At 42.6% G+C, this 27,050-nt stretch overlaps 1 protein-coding gene and 1 pseudogene across 1 annotated transcript in view; both read right to left on the bottom strand.

The window, feature by feature from the left end:
• Window positions 1-10,020: 10,020 nt before the first annotated feature.
• camkmt (calmodulin-lysine N-methyltransferase) overlaps window positions 10,021-27,050 on the bottom strand; it is an 83,979-nt gene continuing 66,949 nt past the window's right edge. The window contains exons 7-11 of the mRNA XM_028988244.1: window positions 23,349-23,415; window positions 22,026-22,100; window positions 17,770-17,833; window positions 15,229-15,360; window positions 10,021-11,118 (exon numbers count right to left, since the gene is read on the bottom strand). Of these exons, the coding sequence (XP_028844077.1) occupies window positions 11,023-11,118; window positions 15,229-15,360; window positions 17,770-17,833; window positions 22,026-22,100; window positions 23,349-23,415 (434 nt within the window). The 3' untranslated portion in view covers window positions 10,021-11,022. The remainder of the gene's footprint in view (window positions 11,119-15,228; window positions 15,361-17,769; window positions 17,834-22,025; window positions 22,101-23,348; window positions 23,416-27,050) is intronic.
• Window positions 23,850-23,998, bottom strand: LOC114796257 (uncharacterized; annotated as a pseudogene).

Raw genomic sequence — 27,050 nt, 5'->3', positions numbered from 1 at the left:
CACATTGAGCAGGAAAAAAGAAAAGGAAGAATCAGAAATAGAAGAAAAAGGAAAAACAAAACAAGAGACAGGGGACTGGACAAATTGGTCCTTTTTTCTTCAGCTGCTAGGACATACCAGCGAGAACAACAGCTGACAAAAAAAAGTTCCGGTCCTTCTTCACCCCCACCTTCCCCAATCCACGACTGCCCTCTCCAGTTCAACAATGACCCCCCACCCAGCCTCCAGCTCTTCTGCCTCCAAAATTCCCATTCAGGGCAGATGGGTGGATGGGCGGGTGGTAGCGCTGGAGGTGGGATGGGGGCCTTGTAAAAGTTAGCCCCACTTCCGCTGGGCTTTTGTGCCCTGGTGGCCTGGCTCCAGAACAGCCTGGGGAGACATTGTTGCAGCTGGGCAGGAGAGGGAGAGGGGAGAGGGACACACCCGCACCAGTCAGAGCGACGCCCTGCAGCCCGGGGGCTCATTGTGCTTCAGATCACCAGGAGTCTGAGTAGGTGTCAGAGTTCAGGGAGAGTCAGAGTTCAGAGAGTCAGAGCGCAGGGAGAGTCAGAGTTCAGGGAGAGTCTGGGCTCAGGAAGAACATCAGCAAGACCAAACACAACAAACTGTACTGATTCTAGATCAGCACTTCTTGTCAGTACTGTACTATCTGAACGCTGCTGCTGCATGTGATACAGTTTGTACTGGAGACAATGAAGAGCAGGCGTTTTTGAAAAAAGATGGTTTAGGATCACTTTTGTTCCTTAGGCTACTCTTAAATTGTATTAGTGTTATTTGTTTGCATGGATTTATATTTACATTCTCATAAAAAGTGCAGTTTTACTGAACTAGGCACACACTTCTGTTTTTTCTTTGCATTCTACATCATAGAATCATGTATGTTATTTTTTATCAGTGGATGTTTTATTACAGAATTAGTGTGTGTGTATGTGCTCTCTTAGTTCTCACCCTCACAGCAGCAGATATGTGGGAACCCTGACAGTGTTGTGACGTCAGACTGGGGATGGATGGGATGAAGAGTATGAGGAGTTATGTGATCTCAGGACCCTCGCTGTGACCCTGTGAGGGGTTGTTGGTGCATCTGATGAACTGAGATCAACATCCAGTGATAAAGCATAGGGGGCATAGGGAAGGGAGCAACAGACAGGCCAGACAGACATGTTGACACATGGTGACACGTCATCATCAACAAGGCTTTAGGTGGAGACGCCCGCTGCACAGCGGTGGGAGCTGTCACCACCACATGGCAAAAATGACAAGCACTCGGGCGGGGGACGCAGAGGACACCACTGAAAGCGTGTCATTTCTTTCTTCTCCTTCTCCATCTCTTTCTGTCTTTATTTCTTCCCTCTCTTGGTGATGTCTTGCTCGATAAAGGAGCAGTGGTGGGAACAAAAGGAACAATGAGAAGAGAGGACAGAGCAGGCAGGCTGATGGGAACTGCTCCGTTTTGACATCTGAATTACATTTTTTTTTTTCGGAGCTGCGAGAATAAAAAGGTGGTGGTTGGGGGGGGGGGGGTGGTGCACGTCAGAGAGAATAACTACATCTCACATGTTTATTTAACTGGTGCTTTGTCCTGTCACTCACCGGCCTGAACTGTGTTTCTGATAGATATGTATACATTCACAGGCGCTAGGGAACTGATAGACACAACGTGAATACGCATTCCAGGTTGCGCGATCATAGCACTGCGCCTGACATCTATATTATTTTACCTCCCTGACATTTCTGCCCCAGCGTGGCAAGACTTCCCGATATCAGACGTCAGATGCCTTCCTTTTTCCTCACTTCCTTGGCTGTATGTCAATGCACTGGTGATGGTGCCTTTTATTCCTGATCCTCCTCAACAATAACCTGTTTTGAATTCTGCACCATACATAATGCAGGGTGCAGAATAAATATATATATATATATAATTTTTAATTTTTTTCAGAAAATCTTTTTAAGGGGCCAGAGGGCAGGAATTGTCACCAGCCCTTGCAGGTCAAATTTGGATCCTGCTTATGAACCATGCAGATACAGACATTCGTGGAGTTCATTATAATGGATGACCTTAGAGGTCACAGTTAACAGCCCCTCATTAAAAAAAAAAACTGGCTGGAAATACACAAATTAACATTGATTAGCATACCTTGACTCTCACGACACAAAAGAAAGCATAAAATATGCTTCTGTGGTCCTCCACAGAGACATTAAAGACGTGCAATAGGGTTTTATTTAGAGTTTACACATTTTTTAAGGTCAAATTGTTTAGTGAGTGACAACAAAGAAAAATTATTAAAATAAATGTCACTCCAGGCATCCTGTTGTGTTTTAAGATTCCTTGAAACAGATACTTGTTGCACTATTCACCATATTTGCTGCTGATTTTTAAAAATATTGTGTCACCTTTGCACTGCTGTAGCCCCGCGGCCTTTTTGTTGCCATCGGTGCACTGTCACCACCTCACCCCACTTAAACCGTTGCCATTTTCCCCCTCTGTGTGTGTGTGTGTGTGCGGCCTGGCACGTTTGGTGACACAGCATCACAGCGCAGCGGGGCCAAATTATCAGGGCAATAAATCAATTCTATGAGCCTGGCACAAATACAAGTGTGTGTTAAGAAAGCGAGCCCACAGGCAGCACCTCTCGGCCCCCTCCCCGCGCCCTCATTATAACCTTGCTGCCGAGGTTCGCGCCCGGGCGTGTGCTCCAGCTCTGCTTTGATGGTTCTGGCTCTAAAGATGTCAGTCAGATGCCCTCCTCGAGAGAGAGAGAGACTCCCTCCTCTCGCCCGCCTTTTCTCCCTGCCTGTCTCCGTCATTCTCTCTTTCTCTTCAGTGGTATTTGAGAGTAATTTTATGTGCCAGCGTGGAACATAATAGATTTTTAATGGACAACTAATTCTGTGCCATTAATTTGTCAACATGATTACCGGATCTGCCGCCTGAGCCGCGCAGAAGTCAGAGCTCTTTTTAAATATATACACGACATTAACGCACTGCTATTCAGGTTTACATCAGGCACGAATGGAGATTTACATAATGCTGCCATTGAGGTCTGTGACAGGCCCGTTCTTGCCCGGCTCCCATCTCCCGAGCTGATTTCTCCCACAAAAGGGCCAAAGTGTTCCCAGTGCAGGCGAGGCTGAGTGCCGGCACTCGCTTGGTTTGTTCGGTTTCTCCTTTTTTCTTGAGGATGAACTTGAACAGGGAAGTAGGTGGGCCTGAGAATGGAGGGTAGAGGACATGTAGGTGAGACCACTGGCTAGTACCTACATTCACCCATGACTGAAGATGAGATGGAGAGACAGAGATGTCTGTGCACTGGATCGATAGAGCAATATATATATATATATTATACATTCGTATTATAATTATTCAAAAAAAGGATTTCCTTCATAAACATGCATGCACATTCGTTGGACTTCAGGACAATAGAAGAGAACTAGGCCTGTGTATCTGCAGCTGTGCAGGGCTGAACTGAGAAACATGAGGCACACAGGGCATCTTCATGCCACAGCCGGCTGAAAGGACAGGAAACAGAGCCTCCCTCTGGCAGGAAGTGCGAGTGCCTGGCTCTGGTTGGGGTACACACTTGTTGGGTATTTGTACAGTAGGCAGCTGGATTGTTTTCACAACTGTTGGACATTTCCTTATGAGGGGCTTTTGATGTAGTTGGAATTGCAGGGGTCACATGGAGGAAACTGCCCCCTTTACTTTCATCTCGAATTTTGGAAGGGTTCAAAGGGGTATGAATCACCTTTATGATTGCTAGTTATGCATGGATGCTGTTTATTGTAATTTAGTGAAAAGCTAGTGTTGTTTTTCATGTAATATTGTTGTTGAATTGTTCATGAGACTAAATGTGACGAAAACGAGATGAGCCATTATTTCCTCTTATTTAATTGAGTTACAATTATGCAGTATTGATAAAGTATTTTCACCTCAAACATCTATCTCCAATTTACTGATCCCTTTGGCTAAATTTCATATTAATAAATGTAGATTCAGTGGCAAGAAATACTAGTTTATAGTTTTTTTAAATGTGTCCCTCCAAATTGTTTCTTTTTCGGTAATTTTTTCAGTTTGTATTGTATTCTCAGTTTGTATTGTATTTTGCCCCCTAGTGTAGTAACGTATAAAATTTTGTTGTTGGTGTTGAATGACACTATAATTGTTTGGTTATTTCAATGAAAAATAAAAAATATGCGGTATTTCTGTTTCCTGTGTCTGCCCTCGAGTCACACAGATGATGTCACTTCCTCAATTCATGACATTGTGGTTGGTTAGCACCATCTGAGAAAAAAGACGAAGCGACCTTTGGACGCACTTTCTTTACAATGAACTGCAAGTGTTCATTGTAACTGTAACTGTAACAGAATGTGTATAAAAAAAACACGCAATGCGACAACTGGACTGGATGTTGGATGTCCAGATCCAGAATGAATTGAGGTAACAATAATATAATAATAAAACAAGATAACCCTGTTTTAATTGTGAAATGGGTTTAAATAAAAAAAAAAATTGGTCTATTCAACGATGTAATTGTACTACATTGACTGGGTTAAAAGACTAAACTAAAAGACAAATTAAGACAGACTGCCAAAAACGGCTATACTACTAACCATGTTATGTATAAAACTGCATTATTAAAAATCCTGCACAAGAGTGGATTTTCTGTCTTAATCAGTCAAGGGAATGTTTCCATAAAAAAATGCATGATTGAAATATACAATGTAAAAAAAAAAACATAATGAGACATTTCTCTTTCCTGATCCATTTTTGTTTTCACAAAGCACACAATTTGGAGGAAACATTACAGAAATGGGAATAAAATAACTGCTGTAGCTTTTTTCTGCCAGGTTGATTGGAGAAGTACTTCCAAAAATGATCCCCAAGGTTGTAATGTTTGTAATAATAAGGATTTATCCTCTAATGGAAGGAAGGTAATTTGTCTTTGCATTACCCCGTGACCACACACTTACATCGAACACTTCATAAATGTCATGCACAGTTTAAAAGTGGTAATCAATAGCACTCAATTCGGCAAGATTTGTCACAGAAAGAGCAACCAGGAACAGTAGCAGCATCAGTGGAGAAAGAATCCTCAATTTACACACGTGCTGGCTGGGTATTTAAATCTCCTTTTTGCGGATCATTTTCTCATGCTTTCCACACCAATCTGCCACAAGATCAAATCCACTGGCAAGTGGTAAGAATAATTATCTGATTAGCTGATGATCTTGTGAAGAAGCAGTTTTGGAAGTGGAAGTGTTGAAATATAAATAATCTGAGCAGTTTTATTCATGTACATACAGGAAAAGGACAGCTGGAGAAGTGGTGACAGGGTCATGGGTTCTCAGGGTTTATCAATGTGAGTACTACGGCAGCAGAAAGCACCCAGTGTTGAGCAGCAGATGATCATAGCTTGTCGTGTAGCTGCAGACTGGACATTAGAACTGGACCCTAGACTCATGGAAGAAACTGGTCTGGTCTCACAAATCATCTAATAAAAGTCTTCATGGAAACTAGTTGGCAGTGCATTCTGCCGTACTGCAGGAGAGGTTCAGGAATGGTTTGAAGAACATGACAAAGAGTTCAAGTTCAAAAGTTCAAGTTCCTCAGATTTCAATCCGATTGTGCATCTGTGGGATTTGCTGGGAAAACCATGTCTGATTTATGGAAGCCCTACTACTTCTAACATCTTGGTACCAGATACCACAGCATATTTTCAGAGGTCTTGTGGAGTCCATGTCTCATTGAATCAGGTTTGTATTGCTGGTAAAACCAGGTTTAGGCTGCTGGTGTTAATCATCAAACATGATCCAGTAATGTGGGTCCAGCAATTACTACAGAAAAAATACATGGCCCAGCTGAACATAACCCGGTTCATCTTTCAAGCCCACCAATATTTCAATTCCTGTCATCTTCAAGCAAATGTGCACATTTCATTTTTATTATTACCCCTCGTGTTTCATTGCAATGGCGCATTTCCCTGCTTGCTGTTGTTGACAGCGACAACAACAGAAATTAGTGGAACAGTGGGATTCCAATTAACAACATCAAATGGCTAATTAATAGGAACTATGTGAGCAAACCTAAGCCCATCTACTCAGGAGAGTTCAAACAGCCAGAAAACCTGTTTCATAGCTCCATAGGCTGGAATATAATGTAATCATATTCATAGGATTAAGCCAGTACCTCAGACAAGCATTCATTCATCAGACCCATAGATTAAGCTCGGTGCTAGAGTTCATTCAGACTCAATACATTATGCAAGAACCACAGGCAAGAATTCACAGGCAAGGATTCAGGAGTCCAACACAGTCATCAAGCCATGACTTCAGGCGAGTGTTCAGACACCGTTTCGTGCCAGTTTAACCAGCTCAGAGGCCAACACTTAATTGAGTTGAAACATACCAAGGCAGATAATTTGAACTGGTGCATAGAGCATAGTCTTCTTCTTTGGTGTGGTCTACTTTGCTGAATGTCCATGTGGGTTCAGTTGATTTCATGCTTTACTTACGTCACATACAGCACCATGCAAAGGTTTTAGTGAGAAGTGAATCTAATTAAAAGATTTAAATCTTGCCAAAAAATGGTAATAATGTTTATGTTGCAATGTAGAGATGTGGTCTCTCCCAACTTTGTAAACTAATTTCTACATGCTGTATTGCTGCTCAGAGAACAATGGGAGGACAAATTCTCATTTTCTAGACATGTAATGTTAAATGAGAATAAAGACATTCTGCAATAAATGCTTTAGATAAATCAATATTTCATCAATATGTGTTGTTAGGTTAACTAAATTGCTTGCCGTTTAAATAAATAGTGGGTTGCTGTTTTTATTGTTGCCTGAGAATTTTGCACAGTACTGTATACCTGGTTAAAATGTGAAACAACATGACAGTACTCTGCAACTCTAAGTAGTGTAGTGCCCATCCCGTCTCTTTCCTCACTGTTTCCCTGGGATTTTGTTCTGATTGGTGAAATAGTAAAGGTGATGTTAACAAACTACACTTGAGGCACATCTTATTTAGTTTACACCTCCCGGACCCCCTCTCAGGTCGGTTGATCAAAAATCGTAAGAATCAAACAAAGAGGAGCTAATTTCTAATAGTACCATATTGGTCTTCCAGGATAAAAATTGGTTTAATTGATTGAAATAGGTAGAATAGGTCAGACTGCATAGATTGAAATTCATTTTAAAATAATTATACTACGTCTAATTGGATGTCATGAAAAGTTATTTCAGCATCTCAGTGACTACCGACACTGATCCAACTGATGACCAATGAGGCTGTATGAGGATCAACACTACAGTTCCCAATCAGGGCAGAAATTCGGGCTTTACTTGATTAAGTTGATTACGTGGCTGAATACTGCGGTGTATAGGGGTTAGCGGGTTACTGGTCAGAGTGACCAGTTACATGTGACAAGTTGTGTGACAGGCACTGCTGCTGCCTCGTTGACCTCAAGAATAAGGGAACAACCCTCTTGTTGTCCAGCAGACCACTTGTCACAGGAAGAGGCTTGTTGACCAATCACTGGGCTTCAATGGCACAGGAGCAGATTTGTACCAGTTACCCTGGTGACGGGAAGTATGCCGAGAGAACTTGACAGGGCTCGGTGAAAATTGACAGTGAACAAAATCCAGACCAGTGGTCAAGGACAGCAAACAAGAAGGTGAAGACCATCCTCACCCCTTAGTACAGACATACACATCCAAACATTTTCTATTGTCCTCCTTTGTCCCAAACAGTTTGTCTTTGCAATGCAACTCACCTCAGAGAGCTGGACATTGGCCAGATGACCTCCTCCTTAATCACTCAGGTTGAATACCAAATCAACATTTGTCGGCCCCAATCAGCTGCAATGAGCACTTCACCATCACACATCCCTCTTCAGCAGCTTAGCTCCTCCGCTGAAGGCTTAGAGTCAGAGCCAGGTGGGGATGGAGTTGGCCTGACTGATGAAGAGGTCTTTTTTTTTCCAGGAACACTTTTCATACCAAGTATTGCCCAGCAGCGAGGATAAGAGACGCTTATTTATTTTCACTGCACTTGGAACCTGTGGTGCTTCCATATGATGGAGAAGAAGAAGAAGAAAAAAACTCTGCTTCCCTTGCACAGTTCACAAAGCCAGCGGCTCAGCCCGGATTAGTCCTGCACGCTGAGGTTGATTCCGAACATCCGCCAATTTACCACAAACAAACAAGAGACAGAACCCACTTGCTTATGGGCCCAAGCTACTGGCATCAGCCTTTATGGCTTCTGGAAAGACGTTATGGCCAAATTGTTTCCCGACTTAACAACATGGCCCTGCTGCTGAAGTTATAGTGTGGCACGCAAAGTATGTGTGCAGAGGTACACACACCTAATGTACAAAAAAATACAGGAGCACCTCCATTTCACTTCCCAATTCATTCAACGTTTCACATCTTCTTCTTCTTCTAAGAAAGCAAAGCTGGGAAACTGTTGCCAGGAACAGCAGCAGGTGTGTGGAGGAAAGAGTGTGTGTGTGTGTGTGTGTGTGTGTGTGTAGTGTGGGGGCCCTTTTGCATCTGGTTCTGACAGATTCAATGGATTTTGCATTAAAAATGCTCTCAGGGTCTTAGTACTGTTCATGGCTGACTTTAGTCCAATGGAGAGAATAAGGCAACAAAAAAGGGAAAGAAAGAAGGGGGGCAAATTAAATCCACTGCCTCAGTTAAAGAGGATCACTAAAAGCATTTCAAAAATCACTTCCCAGAGACGGGAGCAGAGTTTCGTATCAAGGACGAATGCTGGACTGAGAGCGGCAGAAATGGAGGAGCTGAATGGACAACTCAATCACGGATGGGGAACCGTTCTCAAGTCCTGAACAACACCCCCCAACCATCACCACCTCCTCCACTGGTGAAGAAGGAAAAAAGCATAGTCTCTTGTGAAACACACACCTAACACCAGACTAATCAGAAGGAATAATGTTGCACTGGTACACCTTTCAATTTGCTTAACAATTGGAACAATTGTCAATTAAAAGCAGCACGGCAAAATTTTATATAAAAAAATAAATAAAAACATACAGCGATTTAATAGAAATTAGCAGGTTCCACTTGACATAACTGTGCTTAATCACAATGCATTCATGCAATGCTAAAGGCAGCAAGAACGCTGCAACAAAACACTGTATTATAATTATAACACATAAAATATTTAATGCATAAATGCATATTCAGGTTAAAGCCCCAAAAAAGGGGACAAAGGGCAGGTGCCAGGATTTTTTGTAAATGTGTGTGTGAATGACCTCTCGTCACCTGAGCCCACCTGACATATACTGTGTGTGTGTGTGTGTCATTTCACCAGGCAACAAAGCGTTCCCACCCTGCCCTAGAGAGCATGGGCATGCTGACCAGCCCACCAACATGGCACCTCTGTGTGTGTGCCTGCCAGCTGCTCTCATGCCATGGTAAAATGATAAAAACAACAAAGGCATCTCTGCAAACAGTCTGCGCTACACAATGGTGAGAAAACACAAACAGAGAAAGCAGATGCCCCTGTCTGTCTGCCTCGCTCTGTCTGTGGGCTGCGCAGGCAGGGCTTTCTGCAGTCGCTCTGCATCTTGACACAGCGCACTGAGCCTAATCGCATATAATTGGGTGGGAGGGGCAGGGGGCCGTCCCAGGCTTTGTGTGCAAAGGGCAAGTGGTCAAGTTAATGGGCCCTTGTGTGGAGCAGCGAGTCCCCCTCCCCTCTCTCTCTACCCGGCTGGAGGGAGGGGAACAGGCCTTTTTAAAATATCAAAAGGGGAGATCTGGGCACTCGTTCTCCTCTCTGGTACCTCCACCCTCTCCTCCTCCTTTCCTTGTTCCTCCCTAACAGAGCCTGGAGCAGTCCAGCCCCCGTCGTTAGAATAGCCTTCCCCCAACCCCCCAGGCTTCCAGCTTCCCATGGACCCAGAGTCAGGAAGTCATACTGGAGACTTGTAATTACGTATACAATCTGTTCATATACGATACTTAAGATGAACATGAAGACCAGCATGGAAACAGGATGTTCAGAGAACAGTTTATTTCACAGTTATTTCAACCTCTTGGTGCTTTTGAAACAAAATACAGTTGTGATTCACAGCTAAGGAAAACAGTCATAAAGCAAAGGCTGACACTATATAATGTCCATAACCAAGCAGTGACCAGATAAACAACAAACTCTTAAAGAACAGCTTCAGGTGCAAACAGTGAAGAAGGTCTTTGTGGTGAAACTGGGTTTACTTGGAGAAATCACAGTGAGTAGCATGGGGAATACCTAATTATAGATCTCCATTTAGACTGAAATCTGTTATTTGGATACATGATTTAGATCTGGAAAATCACAGTGCAGCGTATTCACTGCTGTTAAACCCCCCCTGCCAGACCTCGAGTTCACAGCGTAGTACAGCAAACCTGAAAATGGCCCTGCAGAGTACAGCAGGTGGAGAACAGGTTAACTGTTGCATCCTTTGGTATTGCGCCACCCTTTTCAATTGCACACACAGTGCTGTCCAGTAAACACACACACATATATAAATCTGAAATTGTAATAATACTTACACTGATTATAATCATCAGTAAAAAACGTCATAACATATGTTATTGTAATGTAACAAAACTAAACAAAATAACATAAAAATAATTGCAGGGGATATTTTCTTAAAAAAAATTCTCTGCAAAAAAGGAACTCAAAAACTAAATTAAGTAATTAGAAAGAATAAATGTATAATACAATATACAATAATAAAATAAAAGGAAATACAAAAGGACTACAGCTTAACATCACAAACTGTTCTGAAAAACTGTATGTTAACACACTTAAAGAATTCACTTAGTAACAAGATAGGATTTAAACTGTGGTAAACTGTGGTAAAATGGCAATAATACACTGGAGGCGGTGCTATAACAGGATTTATGTATAGCACTCCCTCAGGTATTTTATTGCGTACAGGTCTGTACTGGTGCAGAGGGCTGGCGAACTTTCACCAGCACACAGTGGGGTGGAAGAAGGCAGACAGCACCCTGGCCCTCAGAAGACACGCGCCTGGCCGGGTCGGTGGGTGAGGGTGAGAAGGTGCGGGTAGTGGATGTTCTCATCGTACACGTCCTTGCCCTCTAGCAGCATCTGAAACACACAGATATTAAGAACCTAAACTGGTTCTGGCCTCAGCCAATCAGCTCACTGAGAGCCCGCCTTCAGGTAAAGCAGCCTCAATATTTAGGTGTGAATTGAGAAAACACAGGGGGCTACAATGCAAGTTCCCTTAGCCTGTCTATGGTCCTGCAGTGGCTAGAAATAGCTAAAGGTGTAAAGGGTGGCCATTCTGCTTTGCCGTTCAGAATGTGGCAGCTCAGACAGTTGGATCTGGAATTTGTCTCCTTATGTCGTCATAAGGGGAAAGGTTACTTCCCATTTCTCATGCTTTTACGCCCAGAGAATTTCTCATCCCGCCTCTCCCCTCCCCTAAAAAAGAAGCTCCACCGACCATCACGGCTTCCAAACTTGGTGATCGGTTGTAAAAATGAGCACAAAAGCTTTTTTTGTTCCGTCACAATGGAAGAACCATTGTTTGAACCAAACAGGAAGTGTTGATGATTTAATTTCCGTGAATGCCCGTGCACTTCTATAGGCCACTCTCCCCCTCGTTCTCCCTCTCTTCTCCTCATTGGCATTTAAAGCTACAGACAAACAAACGACGCATCCTGGGGGAATCTCATTGTGGGATGGGCTAAAGTTGGCTGTAATTCTGCACCAAGGCTGAATTTGGGAAATAGACTTCAGTTACAGTATTAGGGGACCACTAAAACCTATATAAATGCAAAAAAAAAAATCATAATAGGGGACCTTTAAACCACAGCTCGACCCAGAAAGGGGCAGAGGATTAGAGACATGGCAACACACACCAAGAACCAGGACCCGACACTCCAGAGTCCAGGTCTGATGTGAGATACAGGACACGCCCCCTCGCTCTGTCTCTCTCGGCCTGTCTGTGGTTTCTGGAGGACAGATAAACCCACTTCCCCCTCCTGCCCTTGATGTGGCGTTATCTCGCTCTCTCCACCCCTCTGCGTAGCGGCCGGTGGTTGAACCTACGACCTGCTGGTAATCAGGGAGGCCAGCGGCCCAGTCCTAAGCTCACACAAGGGACAAGAGCATTCTCATTCAAATCTCAGGGACCGACACTGAGAGAGAGAGAGAGAGAGAGAGAGAGAAGGGACAGGAAAGGAAGAAAGCAGTAGAAGATGAAGAAAAAAAAAAAGGAAAAACCTCACAGAGGTGAAAAGTTTAACAAGCAAAGCTGTTCCTCCTGATCACAGGCTGCTAATCAGTTTCATGGGTGGCTGGCTAAATCGGCTCTTACCTCTAATCGCACCACTGCCAAGATGCAAGTCATTTATTTTATTGCCACTTTTCACATTCCCTCCCTACACCTACGAGTTTTCGTTACCCCTTCTCTCCATTCTACAACTCTAGGAGGAGCGAGAAGATCATAAATGGGAGGGTGGAGAAGGACATGAGCTGCTTGGATCTTGGATCACAGGACCGGATAGACGGATGGACATGACAGGAAGAAGGAAGAAGGCATTCAGACAGGCAGCTGGAAAAAGGGGTGGCTGCAGGGATGTTAAGTCCTGCACAGACTTGCTCTGTATAGAAAAGGAAAGTTGGGGTGGGGTTTGGAGGGGGCAGGGATGGGTGGGGGGCCAAAAAATTAAAATTCATGACTCTCTTCACAAGCATTTGAGTAACGAGATTAAGACGGGCGGGCGGAAAATAGCGCATTATCAGCCTCCCTGCAGTCGTCCAGCTGCTAGCACTGTATTGGGCAGCAGTGGGGATAAGAGGATAACACGCAGCCCGGCCGCTCCAGCCCTCCACTCCGCTGAGAGGGGCTCATCCTCCACAGAAAGGGACCACCGTCTGGAGGGGAGGGATTTGGAAGGGTGTTAGGAAAACGCCTTCACCCGTAAGGGCATCAGAAGCCGGAGCAACATAAATACACACACACACACAGACACAAACAGATCTGCAATCATCTTAACTTTATTGCACACTGCTATCCAATAAGCACTCCAGGAATGAATGAGTTTATTCTAAAAATTTAACTGAATTCTGATATTTAAAATTTAAATATTTTTTAAATAGTATTAAATAAAATGTCTTTTGATTTTATGATATGAGAGCCATATTTTGGGCAAATTTTATGTAATATTTTAATATTCCACTGATAACAGACTGTCCGCTTATTTATTAATTATGGTGTCTGTATACATGGTGTCACACACGTGTACTACATGCATAACTAGAGGCAGTGCAGTCAGAAGCACTCACAGTGCATTTGGAGTCCATTTCATCACCAAAATGGACACACACTGTTAACTTGAATTTAACTAGCACCTAGCTGTAAGGGGGTCTCAGATCATTTGAGATCTTATCTTCATATGGTGAAGCCGTGTGTCTGATTTTGGATGACACACACGCCTCAGCATAATTGCAAAAAAGCAGACAGAGGCGGACACTTGACTTAGCTCACTGGCTCCCTGGCTCCATCATTACAAACACAGTGGCCCTGTAGGTGGTCTGCATAACACAAAGACCTCTGGGGAGTTCAGGTGCATCAGGCCACACAATGGGTGTGTTAGCTTCGCTCTCCGTCTGACACTCTTTCCTCTCCTGTCTCCACCACCCACTCGTTCTCTCTTGACAATTTCTAATGAATCAGGGGTTAATGTGGGAACATGATAAGCTCCTGTACCAATCAAATACACTAAACAGCATCTTCACGTCAGGGTGCATCTGCTGATTCACATTTAAGACATCATTTTAAATGGAAAACGTATTTCACTATCTGGTGCACAGACAGGGCCTTTATCACCATGATATATGGTAATTCAGAAGTGAAAGACATATTTATTACTTCATTCTGAAAGCATCTCACAGCAGATTAAAGTGTTTCAATACCTGTTTTTACATCTTTATTCGGAACTATCACACCCACACAATATTTGTATTTGAGTAATCAAAGCAAAAGAATATATAAATCTTACCTAACATGCAGACATTTTATAGCAAATGAAAGCATTATCCATCTCAGAATAAATATTTTATATATGTATAAAATAAGTAGCCAGTGTATTATGGAGCAGTGCATTAAATGCAATTGTGAGATACTACAACTGGATGGACGAATCTACTGAAATGAACCATAATACAGTTCTTAAGACTTGTAGAAACTGCTTTTCTGTGCCGGGTTGGAGCAACCACTCAAAAGGGCCCTTCACCAAACACAAGTGGCGACAATTTTCGCAGGCAGGCTACAGCCAGCCACGACCGGCTGACAAGGCCATTTTCCTCAGGCAGGCGCTGAGCCACCCGTGACAGGCCAGCGCGGGCTAATGGGTCCTCACAGCCTCCACCTGTGAGAAAAACGCATGGCCGTCCCCTCGGCCCCAGGGAGCTGGTGTTAAACAGCTGGACGCTCACATTCTGCACGTCATGGACAGAGTGACACAAGGCATCACCGGACCGGCTGCTCCTTTGTGCTGCTGCATTTACGGCTTTCTGGAGAGTGCTGCTCCACCTGCCACTTCAGACCCGCTGTTTTGTATTTTGTCATCCTCTGTGGGCTTCAGGAACCACGAGCGAACACACAGGCAGGCGAACACACACACACAAGAACTCACCTGCACTCCAACATACACACATTCTCTAGTCCACAAACACATAGGGCCACACACTCAGTGCTAGAAAACTCAAGTGTTTCTTAAAAGCTTAGTTCAGTCGAAGAAGTAATTTAGATTTTGCCTTCAGAAAGTTACAGCAACAAAGAAAAAATATTCACCTATAAATTTCTGAAGGTGCAATGTAAAAAGCTGTGGCTGCAAACATATGTGTGTTTGAATTTTAGCCTTATTACAACAGCCCATAACAGACTTGTGATGTTTGCTTGGCGATGAGCTCAGGATGTCACACATTTACAGGCAATAATTAACACCACAACTGGGGGGACAGTACTAAACCTGAAATACAATTACAGTTTGTTGTCTTAAAGTAATTTAATTGTGAATAAATAATAATTTAGCCAAATCCTCAATAGATTCAATATAAATATTATAGCTCATTAAGGTAATTTACCTGATCATTTCCAGTTATTGTGATCGACAAATGCAATACACAGTTTTAAACACGATCCATTATAAAAGGATCTGATCCTTCTGAGATATGAGAACTCACCTTCAGGTGAATATCCCAGACCTGCTGATCGTAGTTTTCATAGCGAGAGATACACATCCCCACCTCCTCCGCAAGGCTGCAGAACTGTGTGAGTGTTGAACCCCGCAGAGGTGCAACAACCAGCGCTGTACCCTGAGAAGGACAACACCCATCAACACACATGTTGAACCATAACACTCCCTGCAACGCAGGATCCGGCTTCAGACCCAGCAGCACCGCGCCTGCCGTGTTTTCATTCATCAGGAATCAGGTGACGGAGCCGCAGAACCATACAGTGGTCATGTTATCCTGAGGTTGATGCTGAACTCTGTACAGACACTTTAGATATATTATCTGGTTAGATAACTCAAGTACAGTTCTGCCAGATATTTAGTGACTTTAAATATTTGCCACTTATTGTACATACATTTGTACAATAAGTGTTTCATGGGTAAAAAAAAAAAAAAGACATGACTAGGAACACATGCAGAATGATAACATGCCTTGTAAAACTAACACTTTAGTATGGAGTGAGGTGAAGTGAGTGCATATACATTTACATTGTACATTCATGTGATTAAGGATGGATATGCACGAGGCGTGAGGGTGAAACAGGCGTGTGGAGGCGTATTCATTTCATTTCACGTCTATGCTACCTGAGGAAATGATCCATCAATCAATCTCTCTCTGTGTGTGTGTACCATTTTGAATAAAAGCTGGAGGAAATCACTGTAACATTTAACCACCTGCTCTCCTTCCCTCCCTCTCACTCTGTGTGTATGTGTGTGTGACAGCGTGCATGTTGAGCAGCGGTGTATGACTGCTCTGTGACCACCTGTGCTCATCTCTCCTGAACAGTGTGGGCTGAAAGCTCAAGCCCGGCGAGTGGCTGTCTGCATTATTTCATTCTATTTGATTTCTCCCAGGTATTATATTAGATAATAAACAAAAAGATTAAAGCTAACCTAATCCAATCAATGCCTGGAAACGCATCCACACTTTATAGATCAACTGGCACAGCCAGACCAGTTCCACTAAGAGGATTACACGGAGGTTCAAAGTTTCTTTGAAATCCTTCGGCTTTAAATATTATTTCACATTTTGATCATATTATTGTTTTAATTAAATAGAGGTAGGAAACGTGGGTGGGGTGGGTGGGGAGGGAAATAAACAACAGGAGAATCAGGAACAGGCAGATCATCTTTTTCAGCAGCTGGTTTGATTTCATTAGCATTTACGAGCTGGGAACCCCTACCCCCACCCAAAAATTTTGAAAAGCTCTGCACTCATTGGTGAATGAGGAAGTTGTGGCTGGATGGCACACCTCCAACATTTTTTATATTGGGAAAAATAAACTCAGCCTATTAGGCAGGAAATAAAGTGGTTTTCCAGCCCAATATGCTCTGTCATTTGCTATGGTGTGTAATGTTATTGGTCTGAGCAGAAATATCTTAATTGAGGTATTTAAAGAAAATAATAATTTCAACATAATTAATTGGTAATTACAGACAGAAAAGATTGTTTTATTTCCTCATTTGCTAATATAGAAAGTTTTGATGTAATTTCCCCATTTAACAACATGAAAATGTGTGTAAATGTGTAGATAAAAAATTATTAAAATATAAAATATCTCTGTCTGTGCCCTTGTGGTGAATGTTGATACCACAGATTGGCCCTTCTGAGCATCAGCTGTGCGCACGGGACTTGATATCTCCTTCTTTTACCCATCATGCTCTATATTAAAATCCATCAACATCAGCCGACCAGCCATATTTAGGGGGATCCCTGGTCTACCCAGGCATTTTGTAGGTTGCATGCATCCTACATAATTTGTACAGATTGTGTTTCTACACAAACATAAAAAAACACAAATGGATCAGTGTATGGTTTATAATGAAGTTTAAGAAGAAGCTTTAAAAAATGGGAGGGTGCAGGGAGATGGCCAGGGAGATGACAGTCAACAATTGTTCCAAGATGAACAGCAATGAGGATCTCAGTTTATGCCAATTTATTCATTACATTAAAAAAAAACAGAAATTGAATTATTTTGATTGTTGAACCCCCAAAAAATGTATGTCCTTGAATAGCAGCACTACAGAGGGTTCTGCATGACCCCACAGAGGGGAAGGAACTGAAGAAGAGCATGAGTTGGCCTGCGAATGGATTACAAACGATGTGACCTCACATGCTCAAAGAGGAGGGGCCATTTCAACTTCCCCTCCCAGTGCTTCTTATAATATAAAGACATTCCCTATCAAAGGATACAGCAGAAAAAGCAGAATGATAAATAGCGAGTCGGCCGCTATCTATAAGGCGCTTTTCATTTGGTCTTCTCCACATCGCACGGCTCTTATCGCCAGGGCCAAATATGAGAAGTTCAGTACTTCATGATTAGGGGAAGGCATCAAACAGATTAGAAGACTCAATTCAAGTTGCACATAATAAGTGTTAAGGCATTACACGACATTAATCCCGCCATTCCATTACTGTCCCAATCACAGAACCCTGACTAATTACTGACCGGCGGGCCACAGGCTTCAGAGTGGATTGAAACACACTTACGTCGGGTCGCAGTAATCTCCTTATGGCATCTACCAGACTGCTTCTGTACTGATCCAGAAACAGGCTAGGAGTGGAGAGAGAGAGGGAGAGAAAGAGGGGGAGATTAGACTGCATTCCAGTGATAGCAGCTCCAGATAAAGCAGCAGCCTATTTATTTTCTTTTGTTTGCAAATAAAGCCACAAACAGAAGCAAAAAAAAAAGATTTACATGGGGATGATTTTTAGAATTATATAGGCCACCCCTTTCCTACCATCACCATCAGGGCAGCAGCCCTGACTAAACTTCACAGATTCATAAAACTTTTCCACAAGAGAACTGGCACCATTCTTGTGGTCGTGTATGGAGTAGTTGTGAGCGTACAGAAGGTGGTCAGAGATGATCTTCTAATAAAAGATCGAATGAATGTATAAATGGATTAAGAAAAAAAAAGTACAGATAAAACAAGGAAAGGGCAGTAGGAGATGGTGTGTATGTATGCACTCAGACTTATACTCCATTTCATGGCCAAACACACACACACACTCACTCATTCACTCACTGCCATGCACATGGCTCATTTCCCTGCATGGCTACAGCAGCTCATGCTCAGACACCCATTCACACATGCTGAAACGCTGAAAGCATTTACGCTGCATTACATCAACCACATGCTGAGCGTCATGTCACACACACACACACAAACACACCAATCCATATATGCCCAACAGCCAATGGTGCTGTCACTCAAATGAAAATGCCCTCGTCCACTCTTAATATCACCACAAATGACTTCACAAGTAATTTAGATAAATGCAACAATAGAGGTCCCAGATAATCCAAAGCTCACATCAGCTTCCCTCACAACAATCCCAGCGAATCGTTCCAATCATGTTAGTCCATGACCTTGCATATGCTAATCTGTCCGGTCTGAAATGGGGTATGCTGGAGTTCTGCATGGAACCAAACTGGAGGCACCTGATCTAAGCAGACTTCTGAGCAGGAACCATGCCATTTCCTTTCCAACAGGTCTTAAAGACCTGATCTCAGGCTTCCATATGTTTTCCTACAATTCGATGGTGGATGATGAATGGCATATATAACTATCATTTTATTCACTGTTTTAAAGCAGCGTAGTCATGACAGTAAGTATGTGTGGAATCAATAAAAGGGTTTTATAACTGGGGTTCTGTTTTTTCAGACCAAAGCATCACTGAATATCCTAATATTTTGATGATAGTTCTGTTTTAGCTGTGGATGTTTCTATTGAAAGAATATTTACTATATCCAATACCTTCCAAAAGGTCGGGAAGTGTGCATCAGAATCGGTAAGGTCACCATCAGATTGGAATTCAGAAGCCCAGCTCATTAAAGCTCACCAGCACACTTGCCTTCAGCCTCAGAAACTACAGCACAAATGCAAAATAAAAACTTCTACATTTCTACAAGTAGATTCTTAAATGTATTATTGTTAAATGTCTGTGTGTGCTTTACTGGGTAAGCAGGTAACTGCCCAAGCCCAGACAAAAACAGGCCTCTTAAATATCTATTTTCAGCACTGGATTGTACATTAAAAAAGTATATTAACCCAAACCTGCTTATGCAGGCTCCCTGCTCTTTATCTGTCAATAACCAAATAAGATGAGAAGAGGCACATTCCGCTTCTTCCAGGGGTCCAAAGTGATGCCTAAAGAGAAGGGGATGGGCAGCAGAGGTCACCCCACCACTCCAACCCCCTGACTGGAGTCTAATCTGTTCTAATCCCAGCCGCATTAACTTCATCTTTGCAATGAAACCCAAAGTGTCCGAGTGGTGTGGAATGGAGACATTTATCAAATGACTTACCCTGAGTTAGACAGTGCTGCTTAGTTCGGCAGGCAACTGATGTTACCAATGAGAAAAACCTTCTTTTTGCTAGGAGAAGTGGGTGTGTGTCCTGGTTGCTCTGCCCTCCCTGTGGTGTGGCAGGTCTGTTTGTTTTTGGTGAAGCCCCTTCTTCTACCTCGGCTGCGCATGTAATGCTTTTTGCAAAATGAAAAGGATTTCGGGAAAAAATAAGCCACCCTGCCGCAGACTCAGAACACACACATCTACACACACTCCCTCAGAAACTTGTGATGTGACAGACCCACATCAGCCCTAGTCTCAAGGTAATAAACAAATAAATCAACTCAGATGGCCCTGGTGACAGTTTGCGTGTTGTGTAGAACACACACAAAGACACACCACACGCAGACGAACACACAAAGGGCTTTATCTTAGTGCCCACACACATGCAGCTTAGAAGAAGCAGGCACTGCCAAGCTCTGTCCTGGCCAGGCAGACACTGCTGGAATCCCAGCTCATCCATACACCCATGCCAACTCGCCATGCTGTGTGTGTGTGTGTGAAAGGGAGAAAGTTAAATATTTCATGTGAACAACAGTGGCACACTGCAATCTAATACTTGCTGTGGTTTGTTTTTGTAGGTCACTAGTGAAAGAGCTCTTATATCACACCACTTATTATATATTGATATACTCTTATATCAACAATGCTTGACAAAGTATGAGTATATATGAAACAAAGCGAAGCATATGAGCGTAGACCTGTAAGTTGTTGTCATCATTACACCAATTAACTGAAACTGATTTAGTGTCTGTATTAGGACTGTATTTTCCCAGCAGTCGAAATTTCGTAATGATTAATGGTGAAGGAGTGAATGTATTATAGTCAATGTATGATAATTAATGTAAAAATAAGTTTCTAAAACCTTGTCTACAGAGCTCTCATCACACCCAGGGGACAAAAATGATAATACCAAAACAGAAGGAAACGGGCCGTGCTGTCAAAAGTCTAGAGCAGGATGGGGTGAGTGTGTCTCTGCTCCGTCCACACACCTCTCCTCTGAGCAGCCGAGCACTTGTCTGAAAGACTTTAATTAATGCATGCAGAAGTGTGGCTGTTGACCTTTTCGCAGGTGATTGTCTGTGCGACCGGCTTGTTAATCACTGAGCGATCAGTCTCCTGACGACGGTAATTACCAGCGGCGAGAGCCGGCAATGGGGAATCTTCCTCACACACAAGAATCTTCCTCACCCCACACTGTTCACTTCAACCGTGCAATACTTGCCATTTGGGTGACATTAGAATAATACTGATCTGCCACCGATCATGGGCTACATGCCAAACATCCTTCAGTACCTCACAAATTCAGAGCTTCTAATCCTCATCTAGTAACCCTACTCACGTAGCAGAACACTACATAGAATCTAATTTTATAGAAATGTAAAAAAATATATATATTTTCATTTTATTCAATGTTCCTCAAAATAAAAAAACAGAAAAAGAAGCATGCCTTTATTCTTTTCATCTGACTCAGGAATCAGTGTACGAACACAAACAATTTCTATTCTGCCTTAACTTCACATATTTTATAGTGAGCAACAGTACAGCAGGTGCAAGCGATCTTCCACAAAAAAAAAAAAAAATACCCAGACCAGGGCAGACCGAGCAGGCAGACAGTGAAGGAAAGCCGGACGTTCCATTAATGTCAAAAGTAGCAGCCGGAGCCATTATATTAATGACGTGTTGTCCCCTCTGGGACTTTGCACTGCTTGTACTGAACAGGAATGATTTACCATCGCATACCGCTATGACATGGTGTTTATGCGCAGTAAAAATGTGCTTCAAGTCTTTTAATAAAAACTGAGTCACAGTGAATAAAGGGGAGAAGAACCACGTTCAAAACAAGCAAGTTCAAAAATGAAAACAAAGACACCCACCTTTCCCACCTACACACATTCACAGTGGGCTTTTTACTGCTAAGAACCTCTCATCAGTGCAGCGTGGGCAACCAGAGACAAAAGATCAACAAAACCAACAAAAATACACACAGAGACAGCTGAGATCTGTGTTAAGGATCTTGGCTTGTGCCACTCTGCCTTCCTGATGCCCCGATTAGTCTCTTTTCCTTTTCTCTCCTGTTCCCCGTCCTCTCCCTCTCTCTGCCTCTCAGCGGCCAGGCGTAATTATTTGCAATTTGCCTAAGTCATCCATTTACCGTGACGCCAAGCATGAAAAACAGGCAATTTCTGAAAAAAGCAGCAGCCTGACGGAGGCAGCGTAGGGGAAGTAACACGTGCGGCGGTCACTGTCAGACGGGAAGCGTCTGATAGCTGCCAGTGAAGGGGGAATAATCATGATGCCACAGAGGTGTCCTCGACCCCCGCCAGGCCACGGCATAAGGGGCTGCAAGGAGAGAGACCAAAGGTCAAGGGTTGGGGAAGGAATCGCCTACCAGTCAGCGCACATGACCACATCAAAGCAGCCCTCCAGTGGCGAGATGTCACAGTGACTGTCCCAGCGCACCACCCTGCAGAGAGAGAACAGTGTTGCTACATAACCATGGAATATTACGTTACATATAATATACACATGTGAGCGTGTTTGTGAGCAGTTATATCATTTCACAGAGCAGAATACATAAAATATTTACAGTCACAATAAAAATGCTTAATTATGTCAAACGATTAGCTTCTAGTTCCTGAAGAGTAGGATAGGGTTACACTTACATTTTGTACACACTGTTAACCTCTGTCCTCACAAGGACATAAAAACCTGTCTGTGACTTACTGGTCCACTATCATTATTCCATGGGACTGTGTATATGGATCTTTTTGAGTGTGTATTTTCTAATTATGTGGTTTGGTGGAGTTTCCAGGGGCGATGAACGTGACACTCAGCCATCCGTCACCCACTGCGCTGCAGCTAAATGTACAGCAATTGTCTGAGGCTGAAGAGCCTCCAAATGTCGCTGCGGGCGGTGATATCTCTATGCCCAGCCCATCCCTCTTGGCGATCACCCTCACCTCCTTGCACGGTGTATGGAGCTGGACTCAGATGGTGTATAAAAAAAATTAAAAAAAAGAAAAACACACTTGAGTTTTTTTTTTTTTTTTCTTCTCCCTTTCTCCTCTACTTAAGAATGGCGGATGGATTCCAGGCCACCGAATCTGATTATTAATTAGTCATTATTAACACTTGGTAAACAAAAATTATGTCTTGTGGAAATACAATCTCGTCACCCAGTAGGGGAGCTACATGCTATTATCCAGCGACTTTCAGAAAGCGAGCCCCCCCGCGCCCCCCCGATCCAATTGCACACGACCTCAACCCCTCTCAAACCGCACATTCTGACAGGAAGCTTAATCTGTAAAGAAAACAATCAAAGTAATGCAAGACTAATTACACGTTTATCTTCTTCACTTCATCATCGCAGTGTAAATAGATGAGGGGGAGGGATGTGTGCACCATGCAAGGAGAGGAGAAGTGTGTGATGGCGCTTAGATCGTTGAACATCAAAATTACTTTTGAAGATAATTTGTCCTCTTTCTTTCTAGAAACTATATGTGCATGGATTGTGTATTAGTGTGTTTTGAGATGATGCCCTTTTTCTTATTTTTTTTTATATCCCACTGATATCACCAGGTGCAGTGGCCATGACAACATGGATCAAGAGATGCTGAGGATGCGCCTGTAAAAAAAACTTTTCTCCCATAATCTTCTGCCTGGTTAACAAGGTCATAGTGCAGGCAGAAGAATGGCATGCTGTGGGTCTCACCTGCTGGACACACCAGCCAAACCAAATGCACCAGATCGTCTGTTCCTCTCGATTACACTGCGTACGTCTGTAACTGGGGTCAAGGCCAAAGCAAGCAATGTATTTCCACACACAATTACTTGCACTCACTTACTCATGTTACAAGCATTTTATACCAATGCATAAAGTAACACAGGGTGTTACTGAATGTGCCACAGTATAATCGACTGGAATTATGCTTAACTAAGTATTCTACAGTGTTATAACGTTTCTTTAGTGAAAGTAAAGTGATTGTCATTGTGAGACGCTGCAGCACAGCACACATTGAACACAACAAAATGTCTCTGCTTTTAACCCATCAACCTAAGTGAGCAGTAGGCAGCCAAGGTGCCCAAAGAGCAGTGTGTTGGCACAGTCCCTTGCTCAGTGGCACCTCGGTGGCTCGGGATTCAAACCCACAACCTTCTGATTACGAGTCCCCTTCCTTAGCTGCTAGGCCACCAATGCCCTGTAATTGAGCATGAAGGCAGTCCCCTACTACAAGAAATTATGCAGTTGAGATTCCCACATTTGGGGAATTTGCAGGGGTCAGCACAGCCGGAGTGCAATGGCTGAGCCTCACCATGGGTGAAACGCCTGATCATGCCTGATCTCCCCTGCCAGGTAAATATAGCCTTGAACACTATGCCCAAAATCATGATGTAGAGGTTCTCTGAAAATGTGTAAAAATCTAGTTTTAAGTCATTTTTTTAATATGCAATACAATGCAGACATCTCATGAAAAGACTATAATTGATTAATACATTTTTATAGCATTCAATATCTCATGATGTTGATTATGTACTGTGGCATTTCATCACAGAAAACACAAGCTCCACCTTACTCCAACCAGTATTCTACACCCACAGCCTTGTAACTCTTTTACTCTGAACTGGCCAGTCTCTGGCACACATGGTGGGATTGATGGCACTTCTACAGTTTTAAGGTAATTCAATTAGGATTCCTGCGTGGGTTCCCATGATACCCCAGCAAAATTCGTGGCCAATCCAGTCCAGAGCGTGAAGCGTGTGGGTGGCCAATTCTCAATCAAAGAGGGCCTACATGAGTATCATGAAAGCCACTGAGATATTTTCATTGTGTATAGTACAGTGTGTTTGTGCAAATACAGAACCTTATAACACTGCTTTATTGCACACACTCAGTCAGCAAGACACTACGGTGTATGAAAATATCTTTCAAACAATTGGCATTAGATTTTTTTAAAATATCATAATCTGGACTATCATAATTTTTACATAGTGCATGTTTACTTATCTTTAAGTACTAGGCCTTCTTTATACACATTTGTTTACATGTACAAACAATATACTAAATAAACTTGTTTTTGTTTCATTCCTGCTTATATGTGTGTGTGTTAACTGTTAAGAACAGTCGTCCTTCAGTCTTTTACAGACTCAATGCAGGATTTGAATTGATTTTCAGTTTTATTACTGAAGGCCCAGAGTGGGAAATTCACACACACAACTCAGGTAATGTCCCTACTGTCACAATTTACAGAACAAAAGCAAGTCAGACACTTATTTCGCTGACCTTGTGAGTAGAAAGCCTATTCATAGAGCACAAACATCCTCTAAAACAGAGTGAAGCTGGAGTGAGCCTTTAATAGTAAATGATGCACAGGGCAGAGCAGGACAGAATGTCAACAATGTCATCCTCTGATAGCATATGTCCCCAGATGTGTCCCCAGACACATCTGGATGGACCTGACTCCATCCCCAGAGACTGTACAGAGATGAGAGGCTACGAATCTGAGCATGTTGCTCTTACAGACCCATTTGTTGGACAGATTCAGGGTGTTAATATTTCCCAGTGTACATATCATGTGAAGATATTCCTGTGAGATCTGGGCAAATACAAAGATTTTATTAACAGCTGGTTTCAAATGCCTGAGTGGTACCCACAGCGCTGTCATCTGACAGGCAATTATTATATATAAATATAATTGTAGGTATGCATACCATATACAATGCATGCATACAGTTAAAGCTGCAGATATCAGTAATACCACATTTAACTCAGTGAAGATGTACTGTGCTTGGATGTTGATAGATCTGAAGGGAATTTTATGATGCCACATAAGAGGAAACTTATTTGTATAATGCATACACAGTGTTTCAAAAAATATATCCATCACTAGCCATGTCAGTGTCCCTCATTAAGAGCTGAAAACTCTACTCACACCTGAATAGCCAGTGAGATACTGCAGAGCTTCCCTGGCCTTGAAGTTACATATATATATATATATATATATGTGTGTGTGTGTGTGTGTGTGTGTGTGTGTGTGTGTGTGTGTGTGTATATATATATATATATATCCTCCCCACTCCTTGTCCACACAGTCAGTGATGCGAGCCAACAGCTTTTTGCAGTAGCTGTATGTCACTATGCATCACTGGACCCGGACACTCTCACTCCATTTCCTCCAGAGAGGACCAGTGTTGACAGCGATGCTGAAACACAGTGCTGTTTACTGATTGGGCCACCAGGATCAGGGGTCTGAGGAATAGCATCCTACAACAAACAGACCAAAGACAGACGGGACAGTTAAAAAAACTTCAAATCGCTTTTAACACAAGGACCTCCATCAATCCAGATGGTATCTGATCAGATTATCATGTAGAAGTTGTGTAAATGCTATATATTTTGAGTCTAAGAAAAAGATTTGCACTAATTAGTATCACATTAGCAAATAGGAGTGTGGCCTCCTATTCAACAGCCTATTCATTCAGATGCACTGGATCTTTTTAGCCTTAGTTATTATGAGTCTTCGTCTTGCAAATCAAAAACGTTTAGAAAGTAAAAAAAAGAATAAATGAAAGAATAAAAATGAGGAATAAATCATAACTGTTCACTGTTCATGTTGACGGAATACAAAATAAGTCCAAAAAATAATCTGAATATTGCAACCCACTTGGCATCACTGCAGTCTGCTCCGACCCAATTTGCACCCTTGAGGAGATATCGATTTGGATAATGAATGAACAAAAAACATGCTAATGCAATGTGTAAATGCATGCAGTGCACCTTGTAATCATAATATGATTACCTCAGCCAGATCAACTCACAGGGGATTGTTGTTGCTCTTTTTTGTGTGTGTATTTTTCTGTTTTTCTCTCAGTTTCCATGTGTACAGAGATTGCAACCTTTGCTGGCTATTTAAAACCATAGCTAAAATAGTTTTATTGGGATGTTATGTTATGCTTATATCTGTTGTCATTTTAATAGTGTAATTTTTTGGATTCAAATGATGTTTGACCTTTTTTGTTTCTGGAACACTGGTTTAGGTCTCTTTGTCTTTTGCTTTGACCATAAATGGGGATTTGACAATATGGGTGTAAAAGTTATTATTCTCTGCGATGAGTCCTGTTCGTTCCCCTGTTTCTCATCAATCTTGTTTGCATAGCAGCACTAGAAATGACTTACAAATATGATACAAGACACCCTAATACAAGTGGCATAAACTCACATTATGCAGGTATTCCATTATTGCATGTTACTGCACAGCATGCATCACACTCAGAAAGTGATTGAATCACCCAGACCACCTCTGGTGATAGTCTAGCTCACATGGTGACAGGCAGGTATAAATGCACTTTTTACACTGCGTTCGTGTTGCCCGCACACAAGGCCTATCATGCAAGGAGCCATGCAGAAACAAAATGC

This window comes from Denticeps clupeoides, chromosome 8, assembly GCF_900700375.1.
Source record: "Denticeps clupeoides chromosome 8, fDenClu1.1, whole genome shotgun sequence".
In the NCBI taxonomy this organism is placed as follows: Eukaryota; Metazoa; Chordata; class Actinopteri; order Clupeiformes; family Denticipitidae; genus Denticeps; species Denticeps clupeoides.
Note: the sequence above shows the minus strand (reverse complement) of the source record. Positions and strands in the feature narration are given on the sequence as shown.